This window comes from Thunnus maccoyii, chromosome 8 (assembly GCF_910596095.1).
Source record: "Thunnus maccoyii chromosome 8, fThuMac1.1, whole genome shotgun sequence".
Lineage (NCBI taxonomy): Eukaryota > Metazoa > Chordata > Actinopteri > Scombriformes > Scombridae > Thunnus > Thunnus maccoyii.
Window position 1 is genome coordinate 24,334,779 of NC_056540.1, and position 21,698 is coordinate 24,356,476.

Consider the following 21,698-nt stretch of genomic DNA (forward strand, 5'->3'; position numbering starts at 1 on the left):
AGATGAAATGAAGAAGAATAAATGTTTTTTGATAGTTGATCTAAATGGATTGTACTTGACTCCTAATAAAACACATAGAATAATTTCACCATTATATAAAAATTAATTTACCTTCAATTTCCAGTTTAGTTCCATTTCCAAATAATATCTCCCCACATGTGGCCACAGCACAGTAGTAAGTCCCAGCATCAGACGAGCTGACCTTCTTAGAGAAGTTGTAGACACATTTATGTGGCGAACGAGTCTCAGGACTCTTTTGACATTCATCACCACTGTTTCCATGAGCGTAAATAAAACTGGGATGAGATTCATCTGATCCAGCTCTGAACCAGTACACTCTTTGTTCTTCTGGACACTTTTTATTCTCAGAGTCAGAGAGCACTGAACACTGGAGAGTCACAGAGTCTCCTGGATGGACTGAATCAGATGGAAAGTCTTGAGTGATGGCAGTGATATCAGGTTCTGGTCCTGGGGAAGTGAAAATACAAATTATGAACATGTTTTATTCACTTTAATGAAAACAGTTACACACATTCATTCATATACGAAGAACACTTTCTTATTAACTATGGAAACATTAAAATGTAAATATGTAAACTGCTGTTATAAATGGTGTTGACTGTAAGCAGATAAACTGATGATTACATTTAAGGAATGTGAAATCTTTGCTTGCTGACTTTTATTTACCTTTAATCCTCAGAAATGTTCCTTTCAATAATGTCATGTTAAGTTTGTCTACTTTTATACAGTAATAAAGTCCAGTATCGCTTAGCTTAGCTTTATTTATATGCAGGACAAATGTCCCAGGCTCTTGTTTTGTTGTAATGCGAGTAATCTTATTAACACGATCATGATCAAAGGCAAATGTGCCTCCCAAGAATTCAGGTACGTTTCCAGAAACAAGCCTGATCCAGAACAAGGTTGCTTCGTACTCAGCTTTCTGGCGAGTACATGTCAGAGTCACATCATCACCAACAGTCTTTGTCACAAAGATCTGATTGTCTACGCATCCTAAAAAAAAAACAAAAAACAAAAAAAACACTGAGCAACAATAAACAACAGACATAGCTTCATATATGCTTTCTGCTAAATTGCTGCAAGAAGATGACAATATAATAGAAATATATCTGGAGTAAAGCTGACTTTATATACTTACGCCCAACTCTGAGCATGAGCAGGATATAAAATCCAAACAGCATTTTCTTGTTAATTCACGTAAGACAGCAGTTAATTTAAAAAGGATCAGAGGATGATCCGCCTTCATGTAATCATATGAAATGGGAGGGAACAATTTTAGAACAATCTGATTGGCTGCTTGTAATGTTGACGTTTCCATGTACTACCACAGTGGAAATAATATCAGACATCTTTCCAACCTAAACACATGAAACAACAGCAACAGCAAGCCTTTGTTTCATGTTTCATGGTGGGTTTCTATTACTGACACTGAGAGTAAACACAAGAGATGATTTCATTCAATCTTGATGTGAACTACAATAATCTCAAACACTTGTTCATAACATTTTATCTAGATTTCTACAATATTTGGATGGACTTTTCAGCTCATAGCTATGGTCAAGTTGTTTAGGACAGACACAAAAATCACCATAAATTGGATTTAATTTTATCTTGTTGGGGTCATGTATCAAGAAAGGATGATTTGTCAGATTTTCATCAGTGAGAAGAAGTGACGTTTTTAGAGCATTGTTGTCATTACTATAATATTTGTTGGCCAGTAGCCTGGTTTCTAGAAAAAAATATAGCAGGTGCTTTTTTTGTGATTCATGGGGTGATATATTGTCCATTTTCAGCATGATTTATCTCAGTCTTTTGTTTATACTAACCCTATAAACTCAAAATCAAACCAAAAGATGTTCAGAGATATCTTTCCAAACAAAACTTTGATGTTGAGAAATTCTGCAAAACCAAGTTTATGTTTAATGGTTGAGATTTCAATTGCTCAAGATTTCTATTACAGCAACTTACAATACTTACAATTTGTTTTTTGCTTCTTGTTCCTTCAGTTGGATTTTCGGCCTTCACTGTGCAGAGTTTTACACTGGAAGGCTGTTTTCACATTCATCCACTAAAGAGGGAAAGTTTCTCTGTGCTTGTTGAAAATCTGAGTTTAAGGGGTTGGCCTACAAGCATGATTTGTGACATCACAAGTCTTTTGTAAGCTAATGTAGTCCAATTTATACAAGTGTGATGTGGACACTTGAAGCCTCCAGTGCACATACACAGAGAATCGACTTTCTGTGAAGTAGGACACATCTTGTTTCCAGCAGTTAAAATTTTGAAATGAACAGTATTTACATATTCATAGACTTTTCAATGAGGGAGAAGGAGGAGATGTTATTTTAAGCATTTTAATGAGGTAATTGGACTTTTTTTGTGGTAAAACAAATTAGATACACATTATTATTACATGCAGAGCATTCTTTATATATCTTACAACATGCCCAGAGGGAGTCTTTAAGCAAAACTACTTGTTTAAGGTTAGGGAAAGATGATCATAACAACAAATAAACCACAGTATGATGACAGACATACTATGACAAACGTCTGGCAGATGACAGACACAATGCTTCATGAACGGCACACTACTTCCTGCACTGGAACTGAACATTAGCACTGGATGTTAATTTCAGTACCTACTGCAGAAACGTCTACATAATACTTAGTACTTATTGCCATGTTCAAGATGTGCATTTAAGAATGGTAGGATTCATATAAAAATGACAATATTGCCTTTCAATAAGCATTAAACATAAAATAGTGATGTCTTTATGTCTTTTAGTTATCAAATAGTTTTGTGCTGCAGCATGGCACTAACATTTCCAGAGATGCAGCTAGATTGGATTTGATCAAAACATATGTAAATTGCTCTTTCTGCACATCACTGCAGTCTTTTAGTGAAAGTCAGATGACTCAATAAACAGAAGATAACATTTACAATAACCTTTTCAGCTAAATGTTAATGTTAAATGAAGTACTGATGCCACTAGCATATCAATAAAAACATCACACATAATATATCTGTAAATATAGACGCCTATGTCTCCTGATCTGACATAAAATTCTGCAACAATGTCTGTAGCATTCAGTTAAATACGATTTATTGATGTCTTTGATTTGTGTACAATTTAAAAAATGCATGTAGCCATTTGCCACACTGACAGAAAAAGATAGAGGGGCTGTCTTGAATGTTGTGGGAGGCAGCCAATCCAGATGTTCACATCATCAATGATGACCCGCCCACTTTGTCTGTCACTCACATCAGCAGGAAGAGCTGATGATTCTAATCAGGGGGCTGGTGAAAGGAGAGCAGAGCACAACTCTATTGCAGCGCTATCACAGAAACTGATTGAGCTGCAGATCGTTCTGACTCAACTAACCTGCATGTTTTGATGTGAGGAAGGGGACTCGTGTGAAAAGGGGAGAAAATCATAAATAACCCAGCTGAGATTTGAACCCAAGACCTTGTTGTTGTGAGGAAGCATGTTCATCACTGAGCGATTATCCAAAAACTGCAGTAAGATTGTAAAATGCCACCTTGCTACCCCATGAACAGTGGTGGACACATTCATAATAACAAGGACAAAACCACCTGAAACTATAATGCAGTCAAGTGCAACACCACAAGCTCTGGTATCAAAAAAATACAAAAGTGGAGGTTTCTAACACTCTACTTCCTTCACCTACTTTTGTATTTATGTATTCATTGGGACCATATACAGTGTTAAACATAAATGTTACCATTTGATGTACTATACCAGAGTTAGCTTATAGCTAATTTTCATCTGCAGTCCCTTAGGCAGGTCACAATTAAAACATATAACAGCACAATAACAAACAGTACAAAGCAAAGAACACACAGGACACATAATACAAAATACAAAGCTACACACAATAGGACATCACATACACCCACAAAGTCAACTAGAAATTAATAATGTAAGCTTGTCAAATTAAAGGAAGATTATTTGCGCTCATGAGAAGACCATGAGATGAAATTCAGAGTCAGTGATAACAGAGCTGAGTAGTTTTTAGCAGATTTTTTAATTTGGTTTTGAACGTACTGATGGAACTGCAGCTCTTCATATCATCAGGCCAGACATTCCACTGAGTTGTGACTTTCACAGAGAAAGCTGATTGCCCAAGTCACATGATGAAGGAGGGGCCAGACCATTTAAAATTTTCATAAAATAGGCACAAATTTGAGAATAATTTAAAATTATTTTTCCAGTACCCTACAATGATGGAAATGCATTGGCTTTTTGTACAGAGTTTTTAAAGTTTGTTTGTATAAGGACTCAAGAGGTCTTATGGCTTTTTCTCCAGCCTGCCCCCAACATGTGATGCAATAAGACATATGGGAAAAGAATCATAGCATGCATAAATATCTTGGCTGTGTACAAAGAGAGACAGTTTGTAATATGTCTAAAATTTGCTAAATTGTACTTTATGGTTTTAATTATTTTTTTAAACATGCTTCTTAAAGTTCAAATTTGGATCCAGTGTCACACCAAGATATTTAAAATCAGTGACTATGTCAATCCTTTCACCTTTGATGAGAATATCAGTGTTAGGAGGTTGAACCATGGTTTTAGAGAAAAACATATCTTCTGTCTTGTTTACATTTAGACTCAGACATGATTGATCAAGCCAATGTGTGATCCTTTCCAATGCCATTGTTTAGCAGCAGCTAACTCAACTGTTTTTGCATGCATGTACACAACAGTGTCATCTGCATACAGTTGCAGTTCTACATCATGACACTATTGAGAGAGATCATTAATTTATAGGCTAAATAATAGGGGACCTAACACTGACCCTTGTAGAACACCTATTGTGCACTTCATGTTACTGGACAGTGTGTCACAAACTTTAACACATTGTATCCTATTAGATAATGATGAGGACCTCCGTGCCAGTGCTCTAGATGAGAAGTTAAATTTAGAGAGTTTCGACATTAAAACATCATGATCGACTGTATCGAACACTTTACTCAGATCTAAAAACACAGCACCAACTACTCCTCCTTTATCAAGTCTTGATTTAATTTGCTCTATTAAGTGCAAGGTAGCAGTTTCAGTGGAATGATTTGCTCTAAAGCCAAATTGCATACGATGTAGACCAAAATTGCTTGTATTAAGAAATTTTGTCTGTTGTTCAATGACAACTTTCTCAGCAACCTTTGATAGTACTGGCAGTATACTTATTGGTCTGTAGTTACTGGCTTCAAGGTGGTCTCCAGATTTAAAAATAGGCGTGACAATGGCACATTTCCAGTCATCAGGAAGGGAGCTGTATTTAAAAGACAAGCTAATTAAATGAGCAGTGGGTGGAGTTAAAATATCACTGTGTACTTTAACAAACGTGGTGTCAAATTGGAAAGCATCTCTACATTTGGAGCTTTTTAAGGAGCTGATGATTTTGTTTACCTTTAACTCATCAGTCTCTACTGGCTTGAAAACCTCAAGACTCAAGAAATAATACAAAAACATATTATTTTTTGCAGGATGGTCAAGCAAAGGCAGTGAAATATGCAGTGCTAGATTTCTCCACAAGGAAATTGAAAAGAGGGAATAAAATGGGGAGAGAGTACACACAGGAGTGTGACTTAAATTTCATGATGCATATTTGTTTAATTTAAGCTTAAGTAAAACATGCACACAAACATCATATGAAATGTTCAAGCCATAAAAATGTAGATAAGATAAAAGAGGCAAATAGGAAACTCTCCTCATGGCTAATTAAATTCAAACCAACTCTTTTAAGATGAATCTTTTAAAGCCAGTTTGGGTGTCATCACAAACTTGAAACATTAAACAACATTTAAAACATATGATATGCTAAAGGCTATTCTAAATGTTTAACTATTAAATGTTGTTATTTTTGCATCATGATGATTAATTTTCTTTTCTGAAGTGGTAAGATTCAAAGATATTAAACAATGATACAAACAGAATGATACACAAAATATCTTTCATCCAAAATAATAAAAAAAATCATTATGTTACAGAGTTCAGAGGTGAAAGGCATGTGCTAGAGCAGCTTAAACACTATTTTCACAGACAATGTGACAGAGAAAAACTTAATATTACAATCAATTAGCAAATCTGAATTGATCTAACCCCTAAGCCCTGACAGTATCGTAGACGCAATCTTTTTCCATTGCTTTTGCATTCCTTCTCCTTGCTTTGCCAGCGTTCTTCTTGGTAAAGGTTGGTGCAGAATAAACCAATGAGGTCTTACATCTCTGAGGAAATAAATCCCCAAATATTGTGAGATGGCAAGTCAATGTAAGGATGTGAAAACAGATAAAACATGCTTTTCAAGTTACATATTATCTTAAATTCTTAAATTCCTTACCTGCTAACCTTGTTGGCCACCACTGGCTGTTTCAGCATTTGTTTGCAGAGCAACGGCAGCTGTATTATAAAAGAATAATAATACTAACATGACCTATTCAAAGCACTGATGTGAATCTAAAGATGTTATAGCTGTTACTAAATACTGTTTGATAGATTAATGTTTGAGTAATTTCTCTTACCATTGCAACAATCACAAGATTTTTTTCTTGATGCAATATATGAGGAAGGCTGTTACAACCAGATTTATAGCCAAAGCAGCACACAGCAGGTAGATAATTGTGTTGGCCTTCTGTAAATCCCACCTGCTGACAACTGAAGCATCATGAAAATAGATTAATAAATAAAGAAACAATTTAAGATTAAGAAATAGCAATAAATAATTTATGGTATGTGATAAGATGAAATGAAGAAGAACAAATATTTTTTGATAGTTGATCTAAACGGATTGTACTTGACTCCAAATAAAACACATAGATAGGGTAATTTCACCATTATATAGAAATTAATTTACCTTCAATTTCCAGTTTAGTTCCATTTCCAAATAATATCTCCCCACATGTGGCCACAGCACAGTAGTAAGTCCCAGCATCAGAGGAGCTGACGTTCTTAGAGAAGCTGTAGAAACATTTCTGTGGAGAGCGAGTCTCAGGACTCTTTTGACATTCATCACCACTGTTTCCATGAGAGTAAATAAAACTGGGATGAGATTCATCTGATCCAGCTCATCTCTCAGAGAGCACTGAACACTGGAAAGTCACAGAGTCTCCTGGATGGACTGGATCAGATGGAAAGTCTTGAGTGATGGCAGTGATATCAGGTTCTGGTCCTGGGGAAGTGAAAATACAAATTACGAACATGTTTTACTCACTTTAATGAAAACAGTTACACACATTCATTCTTATACGAAGAACACTTTCATATAATCTATGGAAACATTAAAATGTAAATATGTAAACTGCTGTTATAAATGGTGTTGAATGTAAGCAGATAAACTGATGATTACATTTAAGGAATGTGAAATCTTTGCTTGCTGACTTTTATTTACCTTTAATCCTCAGAAATGTTCCTTTCAATAATGTCATGTTAAGTAGGTGTACTTTTATACAGTAATAAAGTCCAGTATCGCTTAGCTTAGCTTTATTTATATGCAGGACAAATGTCCCAGGCTCTTGTTTTGCTGTAATGCGAGTAGTCTTATCAACACCATCATAATCAAAGGCTAATGTTCCTCCCAAGAATTCAGGTAGCCTGATCCAGAACAAGGTTGTTGCTCCAGACTCAGCTTTCTGGCGGATACATGTCAGAGTCACATCATCTCCAACATCAACAGTCTTTGTCACAAAGATCTGATTGTCTGCACATCCTGAAAAAAAGATAAAAAATAAACACAGAACAATAATAAACAACAGATATGGCTTCATGTATGCTTTCTGCTAAATTGCTGCAAGAAGATGACAATATAATTGAAATAAATCTAGAGTAAAGCTGACTTTATATACTTACGCCCAACTCGGAGCATGAGCAAGATATAAAATACAAACAGCATTTCTTGTTAATTAAGGTAAGACAGCAGTTAATTCAAACAGGATCAGAAGATGGTCCGCCTTAATGTAATCATATGAAATGGGAGGGAACAATGTCTGCTGATTGGCTGCTTGTTATGTTGGCATTTCAGTGTACTACCACAGTGGAAATAATATCAGACATCTTTCCATCCTAAACACATGAAACAACACCAACAGCAAGCTTTTGTTTCATGTTTCATGGTGGGTTTCTATTACTGACACTGAGAGTAAACACAAGAGATGATTTCATTCAATCTTGAAGTGAACTACAATAATCTCAAACACTCATGTTTTTTTTCTAGATTTCCACAATATTTGGATGGACTTTTCAGCTGATAGTTATGGTCAAGTTGTTTAGGACAGACACAAAAATCACCATAAATTGGATTTAATTTTATCCTGATGGGGTCATGCATCAAGGAACATTTGGATGATTTGTCAGATTTTCATTTGTGGGAAGAAGTGACACTTTTAGAGCATTGTTGTCATTACTACCATATTTATTGGCCAGTAGCCTGATATCCAGAATCCCTAAAAAACATAGCAGGTGCTTTTTTTTGTGATTGATGGGGTGATATATTGTCCATTTCCAGAATGATTTATCTCAGTGTTTTGTCTATACTAACCCTATCAAACTCAAAATCAAACTAAAAGATGCTCAGAGACATCTCTCCAAACAAAACTTTGATGTTGAGTAATTCTGCAAACCCAAGATTATATTTAATGGTGGAGATTTCAAGTGTTCAATGTCTTTTATTTTATTTTTTACTGCAACTTAAAGTCCCCCTCCACTCAAAAATGTTTTTTGCTTATTGTTCCTTCAGTTGGATGGTCGGCCTTCACTGTGCAGAATGATGTGCATAGTCTGACACTAGAAGGCTGTCTTCACGTTTATCTACTAAAGAGGGAAAGTTTCTCTGTGCCTGTTTAAGAGGTGGGCCTATGTGCATGATTTGTGACATCACAAAGATGGAGGGGCCATTTTGAATATTGTAGGAGGCAGCCAATCCAGATGTTCCACATCATCAATGATGACCCGCCCACTGTGCCTGTCAGTCACATCAGCAGGAAGAGCTGACGACTCCAGTCAGGGGGCTGGTGAAAGGAGAGCAGAGCACAACGCTGTCACAGAAACGAATTCAGCTGCATGCAGTTTAGAATTCTGACTCAACTAACCTGCATGTTTTGATATGAGGAAGGGGACTTGTGTGAAAAGGGGAGAAAAATCACAAATAAAATAACATCAAGATTTGAACGCAAGACCTTGTTGTTGAGAGGCAGCATGTTAATCATTGAGAGACTTTCCCAAAAGGGTGTTTTTTGTAGTAAAAGGAAGTTTTGCACATGCAGTAAAACAATAAAAATTCCACCTTGCTACCCCATGAACAGTGGTGGACACATTCATAATAACAAAACAGAACCAGCTGACACTATAATGCAGTCAAGTGCAACACCACAGGCTCTGGTATAAAAAAAAGACAAGCATGGAGGTTTCTAACGCTCTACTTCCTTCACCTACTTGTATGTAGGTGTACTTGTATAGAGAATGAAACTAGATAGACTGATAATGTAAAGGGTCAAAACTGCAGCAACACTTGTCTGCATTTCTGTTTGTGGTTAAGTCAGACGGTCTGACAAAAAATTGTTCTTACTACTACAAGTGTTGAACGGCACATCAAAATGACTATACTGTACACAATGCTGTGTAATAAAATAAATAAATAAATAAAATAATCCAGCAGAGATTTGAACCCAAGACCTTGTTGTTGTGAGCCAGCATGTTAATCACTGAGAGACAAAAGGGTGTTTTTTGTAATAAAAGGAAGTTTTTCACATGCAGTAAAACAGTAAAAATACCACCTTACTACCCCATGAACAGTGGTGGACACATTCACAATAACAGAACCAGTTGACATGATAATGCAGTCAAGTGCAACACCACAGGCTCTGGTATCAAAAGAATACAACAGTGGAGGTTTCTGACACTCTACTTCCTTCACCTACTTATATGTAAGTGTAGGTGTATAGAGAATAACGTTAGATAAATTGTTAATGTAAAGGGTCAAAACTGCAGCAAAACTTGCCTGAAGATGCTTTCTGTTTGTGGTTAAGTCTGACAGTCTGAGTACTACAAGTGTTGAACAACACATCAAAATTATCGTACTGTACAGATAAACCAGTGGTTCCCTGACACAGTGGTGTGTCCAGCAAGGTGGATACAGGAACAGTAACAACTGCAGTAAATACTTTCATGTACTTTGTGTCCTGCTTTGTACTTTCTGCTTTTTCTTTTTGTGCACAGTACTGCTTGCAACCACAACACAAACAGACACAGATAAACACGTATTCACAGTCAACACTGGCCAACAAATGATGCATGGAAAGTTAGGTGTTATTGTGGTTGGGCTTTCAATGTAAGGTGTTGTTTTCATTGGTAGTTGCTGTGAGAGAGGGAGTGCTCATTCACTGGTCCCACCCCAGTCGATTTCAACCATGATCTGAAAGTTAAGTTTGCCTGATTATTATTTGACCTCCTTGTTAAAGTCTCTTCATGTGTGTATGGTTGTACCTTTAAAAACAATTTGTATTTACAGACATTATTTGTCCTTAAAATGAGCATTTCAAACAATAATTTCAATTTGTTCAATAAAAATGAGACTGCCGAAACCTCTTGCAGCTTGTCTGTCCTGCTTTAACCTCACCACCTACAGTATATCCTGTTGCAGCTCACAGTCAGGTCTGTTCTGAGTAAACAGCCTCAGTTGTTGGTCAACGGGCGGAGAAATGGCCCACCACAGCTTTTGTCATTCAGTATAGCTGTAACATGTGGCTTTGCTCGCCTGTTCTCAAGACAGAATGTATTTACAAAGTGCTATGAGACAAGAAAGATGGAGGTGTTTATTCCTTTGAGTAGCTGTCTCCTTACATTTTTATGCTGCATATTTTTAGTAAACATTTTCTTTAACAAAGAAACATCAACTTACCTGTGAGTTCTCCACATCTCTTGACTTTCTGTGTAGGTTTGGCCACGTTTCCTCAGGCTTTCCCCTGCAACTGCCCCTCAGACCAGCAGACTACCACTGATGCTGTAGTTAATATTATTTCAAATGTCTTGTTTCCTCCTCTTAAACCTGATTTGAACATCCAAATTCTACCAAATACAGGCTTGGAATTAAATTAGTAATGTCCTCATTAGGCTATTCATCTGCTTTACTGGAGATTACACAAACTGCAGGTTCAGGATGACATTAGCTTAACTTAATGCAAACACTGAAGCACTCTGTGTGATGCACCAAAAATGCTCAGCAGTATAGTAAACATCATGGGACAACGCAGGTCCTGGATGTGCTTGTAACAATAAATTTGTAATAACAGTCATATCAATATCACTTATCAGGCAGCAGCTCACTAATGTTTTTCACCTTTCTGGTTTACTTCACTACCTGCGGAGATCTTGTGATTCCCGTTCCCACTGGAGCAGAGGGAAACCCTGAAAACCCTCTGCATGTAAATGGGAATATTAGTGGAATATTCATTCTCATTAGCCATGTAAACAGCTTATTAGGAAAATTGCCAAAAACTGTGTACCCAAAATTATTGGGGTTTTGTCTTTACTCTGTGGACAGGATCATAGGCGCCTGGTTATGTTTTAAAATGGGGAAGCAAACTTGGAAAGATAACTAATTGTTTGCGGGGGTCTAGGGGAGTTATTCTCAGTAGCACCATTAGCTGATGTAGTTGTAGTTATAGTTGGCTCTATAAATGGGCATGTAAACACAGTGGCTCAGAGCGAGCAACACAACACAACTCCAGCCAATCAGCATGCTCATGCACCAGACAGGGGGAGGTCATCAGAGCAGTTGTTTGTGTGAGGACATGATAGTCTCCCGTCTTTAGCAATTCAATATAGAAAGCATTTTCTCATGGAACAAATATGCTTCCATTTTATTAAATGTATCGATCCACGCTGAATCCGAGACAGGCTCATGGAAACCCCCCGCGTTTTTTCACGCTCTGAGTCTGTCTCTGTTGCGTTTAATGAAGCATAATCTGAGCAGGCAGCTGCTTAAATCACACAAATGTTGTGCTATATATATGTTTTCAACTTATTAACTGTATCAATTTATCAATAAATACAAACTCTGTCAATTTCCTCCTGTGGAGTCGACATGCAAACTATTTCTGTTGTCAGTCAGCCTGGTGAATGCAATTTGTCGTCTCAGCTCCCTGGGAGCTGTAGCTGACAAACGGCTGCTTCTGTGGACAGAGACGCTAAACGCAGGTTAAGTGAGAAGTGGGGAGGCCGCAGAGAGGTGGAGAATGTGGATGGACTGTTGTGCTCACATGAGAATTTCTTTTCCCGCTTGAGATAAACTGTGAGAGGAGCAGAAGTGACTCTACAGTGGATGCATCGCCTTGTATTCCACCATATTTCTCTTTTGGTTGTTGCCATGGTAATGCGCGTCCATGAATTTTGAGGGTGGAGCTTCTGAAGGAGCACGAAAGGAGGGGTGTTTTTGTTTGGGTGTTTAGTTCAAATGTCTTTTGGAAAAATGGTCTTTTTCCAGAAACGACTGACTATACCTTTACCTCTTTTTCTCTAATCTTTTTTTAAAATGAGTCGGGAAGCCAACAGAAAAGTGTAACTTAACTTTTAACATTATATAACTTATATAACGTCTTTGGCCATGAGGACCATGGAAGAGTTTACAGCTCTGATCATCACACCTCTGACTCTTGAACACTGGTATGCTATGTAAAAGCACACACAGAGATGGCTTTAAGCCGACTTTTTGTGGATCAGTGTAAAAAAATCAAATGCAGCTCAAAGGCGGATCCTCTTTATGGCTACAATGTGGGTTCTCCATATAAAAGAGGCTTCTCTCTTCAGGTTGGGCTGAACCAACTCAAAGAGTGGTCCAAAATTGTGTGTTTTTTTATTACTTATTTTTGTCAATTGCTGAAAATAGTAAAATGATCATTGATATAGGCTGCTTAAATATAATCACCTGATTGCGGGGACTGTATGATGATACATTTATTTTTAAAAAGACAAAAAGTGGGGTAGCAAAACCATGACTTTGCTCCCACTAATTGAATAATGGGGATGCATTTGCTCCACTTGCTCCACTGTTGAGGTGCCTATGGACATGATGATATTGTTACATTCAGCCATCGGGCCCAGTTGTTGTGGGTCAGTAAATAGCTCCAATGTGTAAGCTAACTTCCCATGAAAAGCCCTGCACACCCATGGTACACCCACACAGGGTCAACCTGAGCAGATGCGTAATCAGCCAAAATAACTGAAAGCACCTGTGTGCGTGTGAATAATTTCAAGCAGTATTACAGTATTGTGTTTGCTATTTCTAGCTCCATTATAGGCACCCCTACACACTTGTGCCAACAATTTCACACTATTCTACACTCTGTGGTGGTAATGTGGCTAGAAACACAGCATTGCTACAGGAAGCGAAAGACTGTTAGCTAGGAAACATAGCTGTAAATAATGCAGGTTTGAAAGTATGAAGTAAATGTTTTTTCAAATGTTTTGTGAGCAAAGAGTTACAGTATGTCTCAAGGAAGCAAAAAATGTGTTCTGGTAAGAAACAAGGAAAATATAACTTTGTTCAAAAGAAAATTACAGTCATCTTCGTGCCTGTGCTGTGTACGTGTGTTGGTAGGTGGCGATATCCAAACATAAAGGTAAAAACATTGCATCATAGCTCCATCTTTAAATACACTCACACAGTTGAACAGACAGTACACAAAACACAGAAACAGGAATTACAGACACAAAGAAATTGAACTTAATTATAGTTCAAGTGGTCAGAATATAGAGAATGCTTTGAAAACAATACAAACACAACAATTATGTGCATGTACATCTTGTGTCAATGGAAAATAGATCATTGGTTTGTCTAAGGGGAAGTTCATGTTCTGCATTTCGGCCAATCACTATGTTTTCCACTACGTAAACCTTGATCACCTTGTAACCAAACGTTCCGTCTGGTTAGAAGACATCAGTTGTGAAGACGAGTGATGTACCACAATGATCCGACATCTGGCGGCTTTGATTCTTCTTACTGCAGTGTGTAAGTACAATTCTCATTAGATGTGGGAAACCATTTAGTCTGAGCAGTCTATGATAGTAATGTGTATGAGACCTTGTAAATAAATTTGAAATGAAAAAAAATGTCATTGTTTTTGTGCTGTTGTCTAATAAGTCTTTTTTGTTTTTCTTCAGCTCTGATTCAAACTGCAGAGGTTCCTCAGCTGATCTCTTTGACTTTGGTTGAACCTGGTGAGAATATTACTTTTCACTGTCCAGTCTCTGACAACGACAAATTCTTTACCTGGTATAAGCAGCCTCTTGGACATATGGGCCAAACAGTCGCTTCTGGACTTGCTGGCAAAATAACAGTCAGTGAACAATTTAAGTCACGTTTCACAGTCGCAAAAGAGGATGCTCAGTATTCTCTCATCATCAGAAATGTAAGCAAAGAGGATGAAGCAACATATTTCTGTCAGAAAGCAACGTTGTTTTCTCCGACTTTCGTCAATGGCACATTCTTGGCTGTGAACGGTAAAAATAATATGTGCCTTATTGCAACAATCTTTTACATTTTTAAGTCATTTATATAATTTAGATTGTGAATTAATTTTGTTACTTTTTTAAATGTTGTTTTACTGAATCACACAGACAACAATCAGCAGAAATCAGTCTATGTGAAACAAAGTCCGGAGACAGCATTTGTCCAGCTGGGAGACGCACTGACTCTCCAATGTTCACTGCTCTCCAAGAACACAACAGAAAACACAGATCAGTGTCCAGGTGTACACAGTGTGTACTGGGTCAGAGCTGGATCAGGAGGATTTCATCCAGGCATCGTTTACACTCACAGGAACAGGAGTGATGAACGTGTGGAAAGAAGATGTGTCTACAGTCTGTCCAAAACTATACAGGACTCCTCTGATACTGGGACTTACTACTGTGCTGTGGTCACATGTGGAGAGATCCTGTTTGGTGAAGGAACTAAAGTGGACACAAGTATGTATTTACAGTTGTATTTAAATCATAAATAGATTTTGCATAAATGTATTTAGCCTGGTTAAAATATATTAGATTTCAGCTTTTTCTTTTTAAAAATGTATTATTAGTTTGTTGCTTTCTCCAAAGTTTTAAGCCCCCATGTATGTGCACTGCACATACAAGTGCTTTTTGCACTTGTATGTGCAGAAGTACCAAGTGCAAAAAGGCTGGGTGAAGGTGAATAAAGATCAGTTGGTGTGATGATTATTAAATACTCTTTCAGTCAGTCACATTCATGGTCTCAGCTCAGAAACAGCTGTGCCAATCAAAGTTAAGCATGATAATGACAGATGAACAATGGGAAAGCTTTTCTTTAGGAAATGTCTGCGCCAAACCATGAACACACATCACCAAAAAATCTGCAGTCAAAGACGGATGGTATAGAATTTTTCATCAGTTAGTTAGGCTACTATAACAATGTTAAAATAAAAAAAATAGAAAAATTTAATTAAGCCGTTTATATGATTGCATTGGACTGACACTATTTCAGCCATAATTATCATTTATAAATAAAATTTTGTTTATTAGTATTTGACAAATCCAAAAGAAGAGGATACTTTTGACTAAATATTATACATACTCTATGTATAGAAAGTAAAAGTAAAAAGAGTAAAATACTTAACATCATTCCAACACTAAGTTAACAGTTATTTAGATTGTTGACAAAATGTAATTAATGCCAGCAAATGATGACTCCTGACAGTCCATTAATAAATAATGTTTAATGTCTCTTTGGAGATTATTTGGTTCCAGGATCAGGGTTGGATCCAGTTGTCATTCTACTTGGAGCGCTGTTGGCCTGCTGTGTGACTGTGATTGCCGTCCTCATTTTCTACATTAATGGGAGGAGAGTTTTTGAACATTGCAATGGTAGGTTCACCATATCTTACTTTTTGTTTCAGTTGAATCAAATAAAATCAAATCAACTTTATTTATATAGCACTTAACACACAGCACAGTTGATCCAAAATGCTTCCTAGTCCACAGAGAGGAAGACAAAACAAAACAAAATTAATGCTGCAAGCAGTGTTGGTCAGGACCTCGCATTCTGGCCTGTTGGGATCAGATCATTTTGCTTTTTAAAAATGAGAGATATTTCTTACAAGTGTGGTGTGCTTTTATTTTGAAAGTTTGATTGACAGGATGAGAATTTTCTGCAGGGTGAGACATGTCTGTGTTGCTCACCCCTGTGTCATCAAAATTATGCAAGTTTTGGGCCCATTCACTTGAATTTCAATTAGTAAATTGAAAACTCTTGATGAGTTTGTGTGTAAAACAAATTATTTTCCTAATTTTCATCAAGTCTATTTTGAGAAAAGGAGACTTTCAACCCACATTACCTGGCCAAAGTTTGATTGAAATGTGTACTGTCAGGTGTGTAGAGACAATAAGTAACTGCAGCTGGACACAGAAAAATACTCATATATTTGAATGGAGAGTGTGAGCGAACCCACACCTTTTTGAACATTTACTGCTTCCGCATAGTTTTAGATACAAACTTCATCTTTCTTCAAAACTTTAAATGAGTCACAAGACTTTGACCTACAAATCTTGAATTTACATGTTTTCTATCTTTTATTGTTTTTGAGATATTATAGTGTGAGGTTTTTTTTTTGAGTCTTTTCTTGCTCCTCCTGTGATTTTATAATGAGTGTGTATTGTGGAGTGTTTCACAGCACTGAGGGAGTGACATCACCAGGAGCAGTTGGAGAGGAGGATTTTGAAGTACGCTTTTTGTGAAATCTCCTCATAAATCCCATGACTTTGTCCAAATCTTACATTAAAAATCATATTTTTAGAGGAAATTTCATTGCGAATCCATTGACACAGGTTTGAAAGTGATCAGACGTATAGTTTAGACGTCAGAAGCCTCTGTTTGACACAAAGTTCATGCCCATAGATTGCCTCCCCATTGTTTTACATTGTAAGGTGTGATGTGGCACCGCAACTTTCAGGGCTTATAAAATCCAAACCGCTTGAGTTATTACAAAGTTTTTAACAACTTTTTTTCAGCATAGTGTCATAAGTCACCTATTAAAGTTTGAAGCCGATACCATTAATGCCTGCGGAGGAGATAGTGTTTGTTCAGGGGCCAAAATTGGGGCAAAGTCTTATTTTGAAAGGCTAATTGCGGACTTCCTGTTGGATTTAGGTCAGGGGTGTCATTGTATGATTTGTAGGTCTTGATGAGACAAATAATTGAGTTTTGGTTTGATCTCTCTACAACATTCCTACGGGCCATGGCGGCCATTTTAGTTACATAGGTGGAGCTAGAGAGCACATTTTGGCACTTAAGGGGTTAATTTTTTCATTTTATCAAATTTTTCACCAGACCTGATGTGCGTGCCAAATTTGGTGAGTTTTTGAGCATGTTTAGGGGGTCAAATTTAGGTGTGATGTCCCATAATAATAAAGAAAGAAAGAAAGAAAGAAAGAAAGAAAGACAGAAAGAAAGAAAGAAACACATGAAAAACAATAGGGTCCTTGCCCTTACCTCGCCCTGTTTTACAGTAGTTCTCTGCCTTTTGGGCTCGGTCCCTAATAACAGAGAAAAGAGAGAAAGAAGAGACTTACAGAGACTTCAGGAAGAATATCTGACTTGGATTAAGTTAGTCACGGTTAAAGGCTAATGAATATAAGTTTGATTTAACATGACACTTAGTGGGGGAGAATCAGATGGTGAGAGGAAGAGAATTCCATAATTTTGGGGCAGTAATAGACTAAACCCTGTCCCCATAACACTTTGGCCTGGATCTTGGGACAGACAGAAGTCTTTGGTCAGATGATTTTGTTCTCTGACAGTGTGCTATGGGTATAGGAGTTCTGTAAGAGAGGGCAAATACATTTAACACCTTGTAAACAAACAAAAGAATTTTAAAATCAATTCTTTAGCTAACTACCTGATTAATTTGTCAAACTTCAATCCTAAATCAAAAATGACTGAAATTTTTTGCATTTGATATAACAGATGGAACCAATGGTCCAAGAGGAGGAGAAATAATGTTGGTTGAATTCTGTGGTCCAAATAAAATGACTTCAGTTTTATTCTCATTGAGGTGGAGAAAGTTTGCAGCCATCAAGGATTTGATGTCTTGAAGACAGTTATTGAGGTCGTTTAGTTTGTTGTAGTTATTGGGCTCTAGGTGGAGGTAGATCTGTGTGTCATCCACATAACAGTGAAAAGAAATGTGCTTTTGAATAATATGACCGAGTGGAAGCAAATAGATGGAGAACAGGATTGAACCAAGAATGGAGACTTGAGGGACACCACAGGACAAGGGGGCAGAGGAAGAATATAAGTTGCTAATAGAGACACTGAAGGATCTGTTGGGCAAATATGAAGAAAACCAGTTTAATTCAGGGCCAGAAACCCCCGCCCACTGGCTTAACCTGTGAATGAGAATGGAATGATCAACAGTGTCAAAGGCTGCAGTTAGGTCTAAGAGCAAAAGGACAGAGCGGTTACTTGAGTCACCAGCAAGAAGGAGGTCATTGGTTATTCTCAGTAGTGCAGATTCTGTACTGTGCAGGGGTGTGAAGCCAGATTGGAATTTTTCAAAGATGCTGTTTTTGAGCCAAGTGGGACCACAGTTGATTAAAATCTACAGTGTCAAGGACTTTAGAAAGGTAGGGGAGTTTGGAGATTGTCCTGTAATTATTGAGGACTGTAGGGTCTAGATTCTGTTTTGTTAAAAGTGGCTTGACACTGGCTGGTTTCCAGGAAGCTACTGATAATTGAAAGAATGCTGGGGCCAATGGTGCCAATAACGTCTTTGAAGAGTTTAGTTGGAATAATGTCAAGAGAGCAGGTGGAGGTTTTCATAGAAGAGATGATATGATGAAGTTCTGGTAGTGTGATGGAGTTAAGGGAATTTAGAACTGCGGTGTTCTCAGAGGAGATGGACAGGCTATTTACAAATGAAATGATACTAGCTCCGATGCTAAGTACTTTGTCTTTAAAGAACTGTAGGAATCCTCACATTTAAAGACAGATGCTTCTAAGTATGATGTGGGAGTGGAGGAGGTGACAGACTTTAATACACTAAAAAGTACCCTGGGATTATGACAGTTTTTGTCAATGAGATTAGAAAAATGTTGAGCCTAGCATTTTTGACAGCCAGCTGGTATTTCTCCAACAGATCCTTCAGAGTTTGAAATGAGATCTGCATTTTATCCAGCTTCTACCTCCGCTCTTCCTTTCTGCATGCTCTCCTTATTTCTCTAATATTACTGTTATTAAGCCACGGTAAGGCCAGAGGCTTTCGTATTTTAGTACTGACTGGTGCAACAGAGTCAGTGGTGGCCGAAACAGTACTGTTAAAAAGTGAGAAAAATTCTTCTGTGCTCACATGAGATGGTGCAGTCTCAATACTGGTGGTGATGGGAACCTCTCTATAGGCGTCTGCAAACCTAGTGGCAGTGGAAGAATTTAGCATGCGGGAACGAAGAAGTGCAGGGTGGACATGAGAAGCATGTGGCAAATTGAGATAATAAATGATAGCCCTGTGATCAGAATGGTTAAAATCTTCTCTCACAGGGTTGTAGATAGAGACTTGAGGAGAGAACTATGTCTAGGATGTGTCCTTTAACATAGATTGGACTGTTTACAGATCACTGGAGACCAAAGGATTAAAATAAATTTATAAAATTATGGGTCATGGCTTCAGAGGGACAGCAAATGTGAATGTTGAAATATCCGAGAACGAGAATATTGTCATATTTCGGAGCAATGTGGGAGAGGAGATCAGAGAATTCACTGATAAAGTCCATATTGGGCTTAGGGGTCTGTACAGTTGTAGGCAGAAGACTGGTGAGATGCCATCTATCACAAAAGCCAAAGGTTCAAAAGATGAAAAGGGCCCTATGGAGATAATGGAGCACTTGAGGTCACTTTTGTGAATTACAGCAACCCCACCACCTCGTGCATGTGACCTGGACTGATGAAAGTGAGAGTAACCTGGAGGATTGGCTTCAGTGAGAGGGGAGGGGTCATCGGGGTAAGCCATGACTCAGTGATGAAAAAACAGTTTTGGGACATAATGACATCTTGACAGATAAATGATTTGTTAGACAGCGATCTCACATTCAGCAGACCAAATTTGGAGGGAAGGAGGGAGGGAGTGTGTAGTGAGGATGGAATTATAGTGTGTGTAATAGTAATAAAATTGTCATAATTTACTGAACGGGATACTGTGGAAACAGAATTATGGTGTCTGAGTGTTAGGCAGATTGGGATGTGATTAACAGGTAGTTCAGCTGAATGTGAGTTTGACAGTCCATGCCCCATGAGTGGTAGGGGTAGATTTGGCCAGATTTTGTTGAAATTTCATTTGTAACAGGGACCCTGCCAGTGGATTTATGGTGGCAGTGAACATTATTTTGATTATTTTGGCAGTGAACATTATTTTGATTGTGTGTGTGGATTACCTCATGGTGGCATGGACTGTCTTAAAGGCATTCTGCAGGTCAACCAAAGCATAGTCAATGTTTGCAGAGAGCAAATTTGCCCCGTGTAGGTTTGGATGGAGCCTGTCAGGTCTGTGCAGTTGGCTGCGGTTCCAGAACAGGTCGAAATTATCAATATAGTCCACGTTCATTCGTGCTGCACTGGATTCTTGTTTCAGCCAAGTGTGCAGTGACAGCAAACGGGGAAACTGACCACAGCCCCACCCAAGGGACAGGATCGGACCAGATATGAAGATGCGTTTCCCAGTGTCTTTAAGCGCAGAGATGAGTAGTTGGAAGTCAGCATGGAGGATTTCAGACTGTTGTTGGCTGACGTCATTTGATCCCACATGAATAACCAGGTTGGAGCAGTCTGGATGACATTCAAGGACAGAAGGCAGTTTATCACAAATGTCTCAAACACGGGCTCCAGGAAAGCAGTGCATGTGGGCACCTTTGGCTCTGATGTTCCTTACCATGGACCTTCCGATAATCAGTTTTTAAAGGCGAGGCAGAGAAGGATATTGTGGCTGTGGTGGTGGCAGATCTGATCAGGGATGTACCTCGGCGCTCCAATTATTTTGCCAAGGTAGGCGAGACTAGGAATTCCCAGGCCGTGATCTGACAGAGGAGCCAGTGGAGGTGACCACAGGAGAAACAGCGGTGACAGGATGTGAGACGGCCGCTATAGCAGAGCCGGTGGTGGACTGGGCGGGGGGACAGGCAGCCGAGGGCACAGATCTTCCAGACCTCGAGCCAGCAGCAGAGCACAGGTTGGCAGCTGCATCCACGGAGAGATCCGCTGGGTGAGTTTTTTTTTTCGCCACTTTTTTCTGAAGAATCGTGAAGCGATTTGAAAGATTGAGGGTAGGTGAGCAGGAGGAAGGTTGCGGACATGTTACTGGATCCCACAGAATGGTGTCGGATAAAGTAGAGCTCATAGCTGATATAATTTTAGCCTGGGCAGAGGCGATGTCAATGAAGCTGGATAGGAGGCTTTATTTTTCAGCTAATCAGAGAATCTATGGATGTCCTCTTTGAGGTTAGTTATGTTTCTGTTTGCCTTCTGGAGCAGCTGTCTTCACAGGGCATTGTAGCTCCAGATACAATCAGACTGTTGTGAGGGAGACGGATGTTAGCCTCAAAAGTGGGAGACCACGACCGAGTTAAAGTTCCCCTCCACTCAAAAATGTGTTTTGCTTTTTCTTATTTCACTTG

General features: G+C 38.3%; 1 protein-coding gene and 1 pseudogene across 1 annotated transcript; one reads left to right on the plus strand and one right to left on the minus strand.

Annotated features, from left to right (window-relative positions):
* Positions 1–6,402: 6,402 nt before the first annotated feature.
* On the minus strand, positions 6,403–7,899 carry LOC121901462 (annotated as a pseudogene).
* Positions 7,900–13,994: 6,095 nt separating this feature from the next.
* Positions 13,995–21,290, plus strand: LOC121901463. Its single transcript, XM_042418255.1, has 5 exons — positions 13,995–14,037; positions 14,190–14,528; positions 14,646–14,993; positions 15,789–15,905; positions 21,109–21,290. Exons 1-5 carry the CDS (start codon positions 13,995–13,997, stop codon positions 21,288–21,290), a joined length of 1,029 nt encoding a protein of 342 aa, XP_042274189.1.
* Positions 21,291–21,698: the final 408 nt, after the last annotated feature.

What these genes read in the sequence shown, in the direction of transcription:
- LOC121901463 (XM_042418255.1), top strand. Translation starts at nt 13,995, where the DNA reads ATGATCCGACATCTGGCGGCTTTGATTCTTCTTACTGCAGTGT. An exon ending in GATTCTTCTTACTGCAGTGT is followed by an intron (nt 14,038 to 14,189) that starts GTAAGTACAATT and finishes GTTTTTCTTCAG; the next exon opens with CTCTGATTCAAACTGCAGAG. An exon ending in AGTTTTTGAACATTGCAATG is followed by an intron (nt 15,906 to 21,108) that starts GTAGGTTCACCA and finishes GTGATCTGACAG; the next exon opens with AGGAGCCAGTGGAGGTGACC.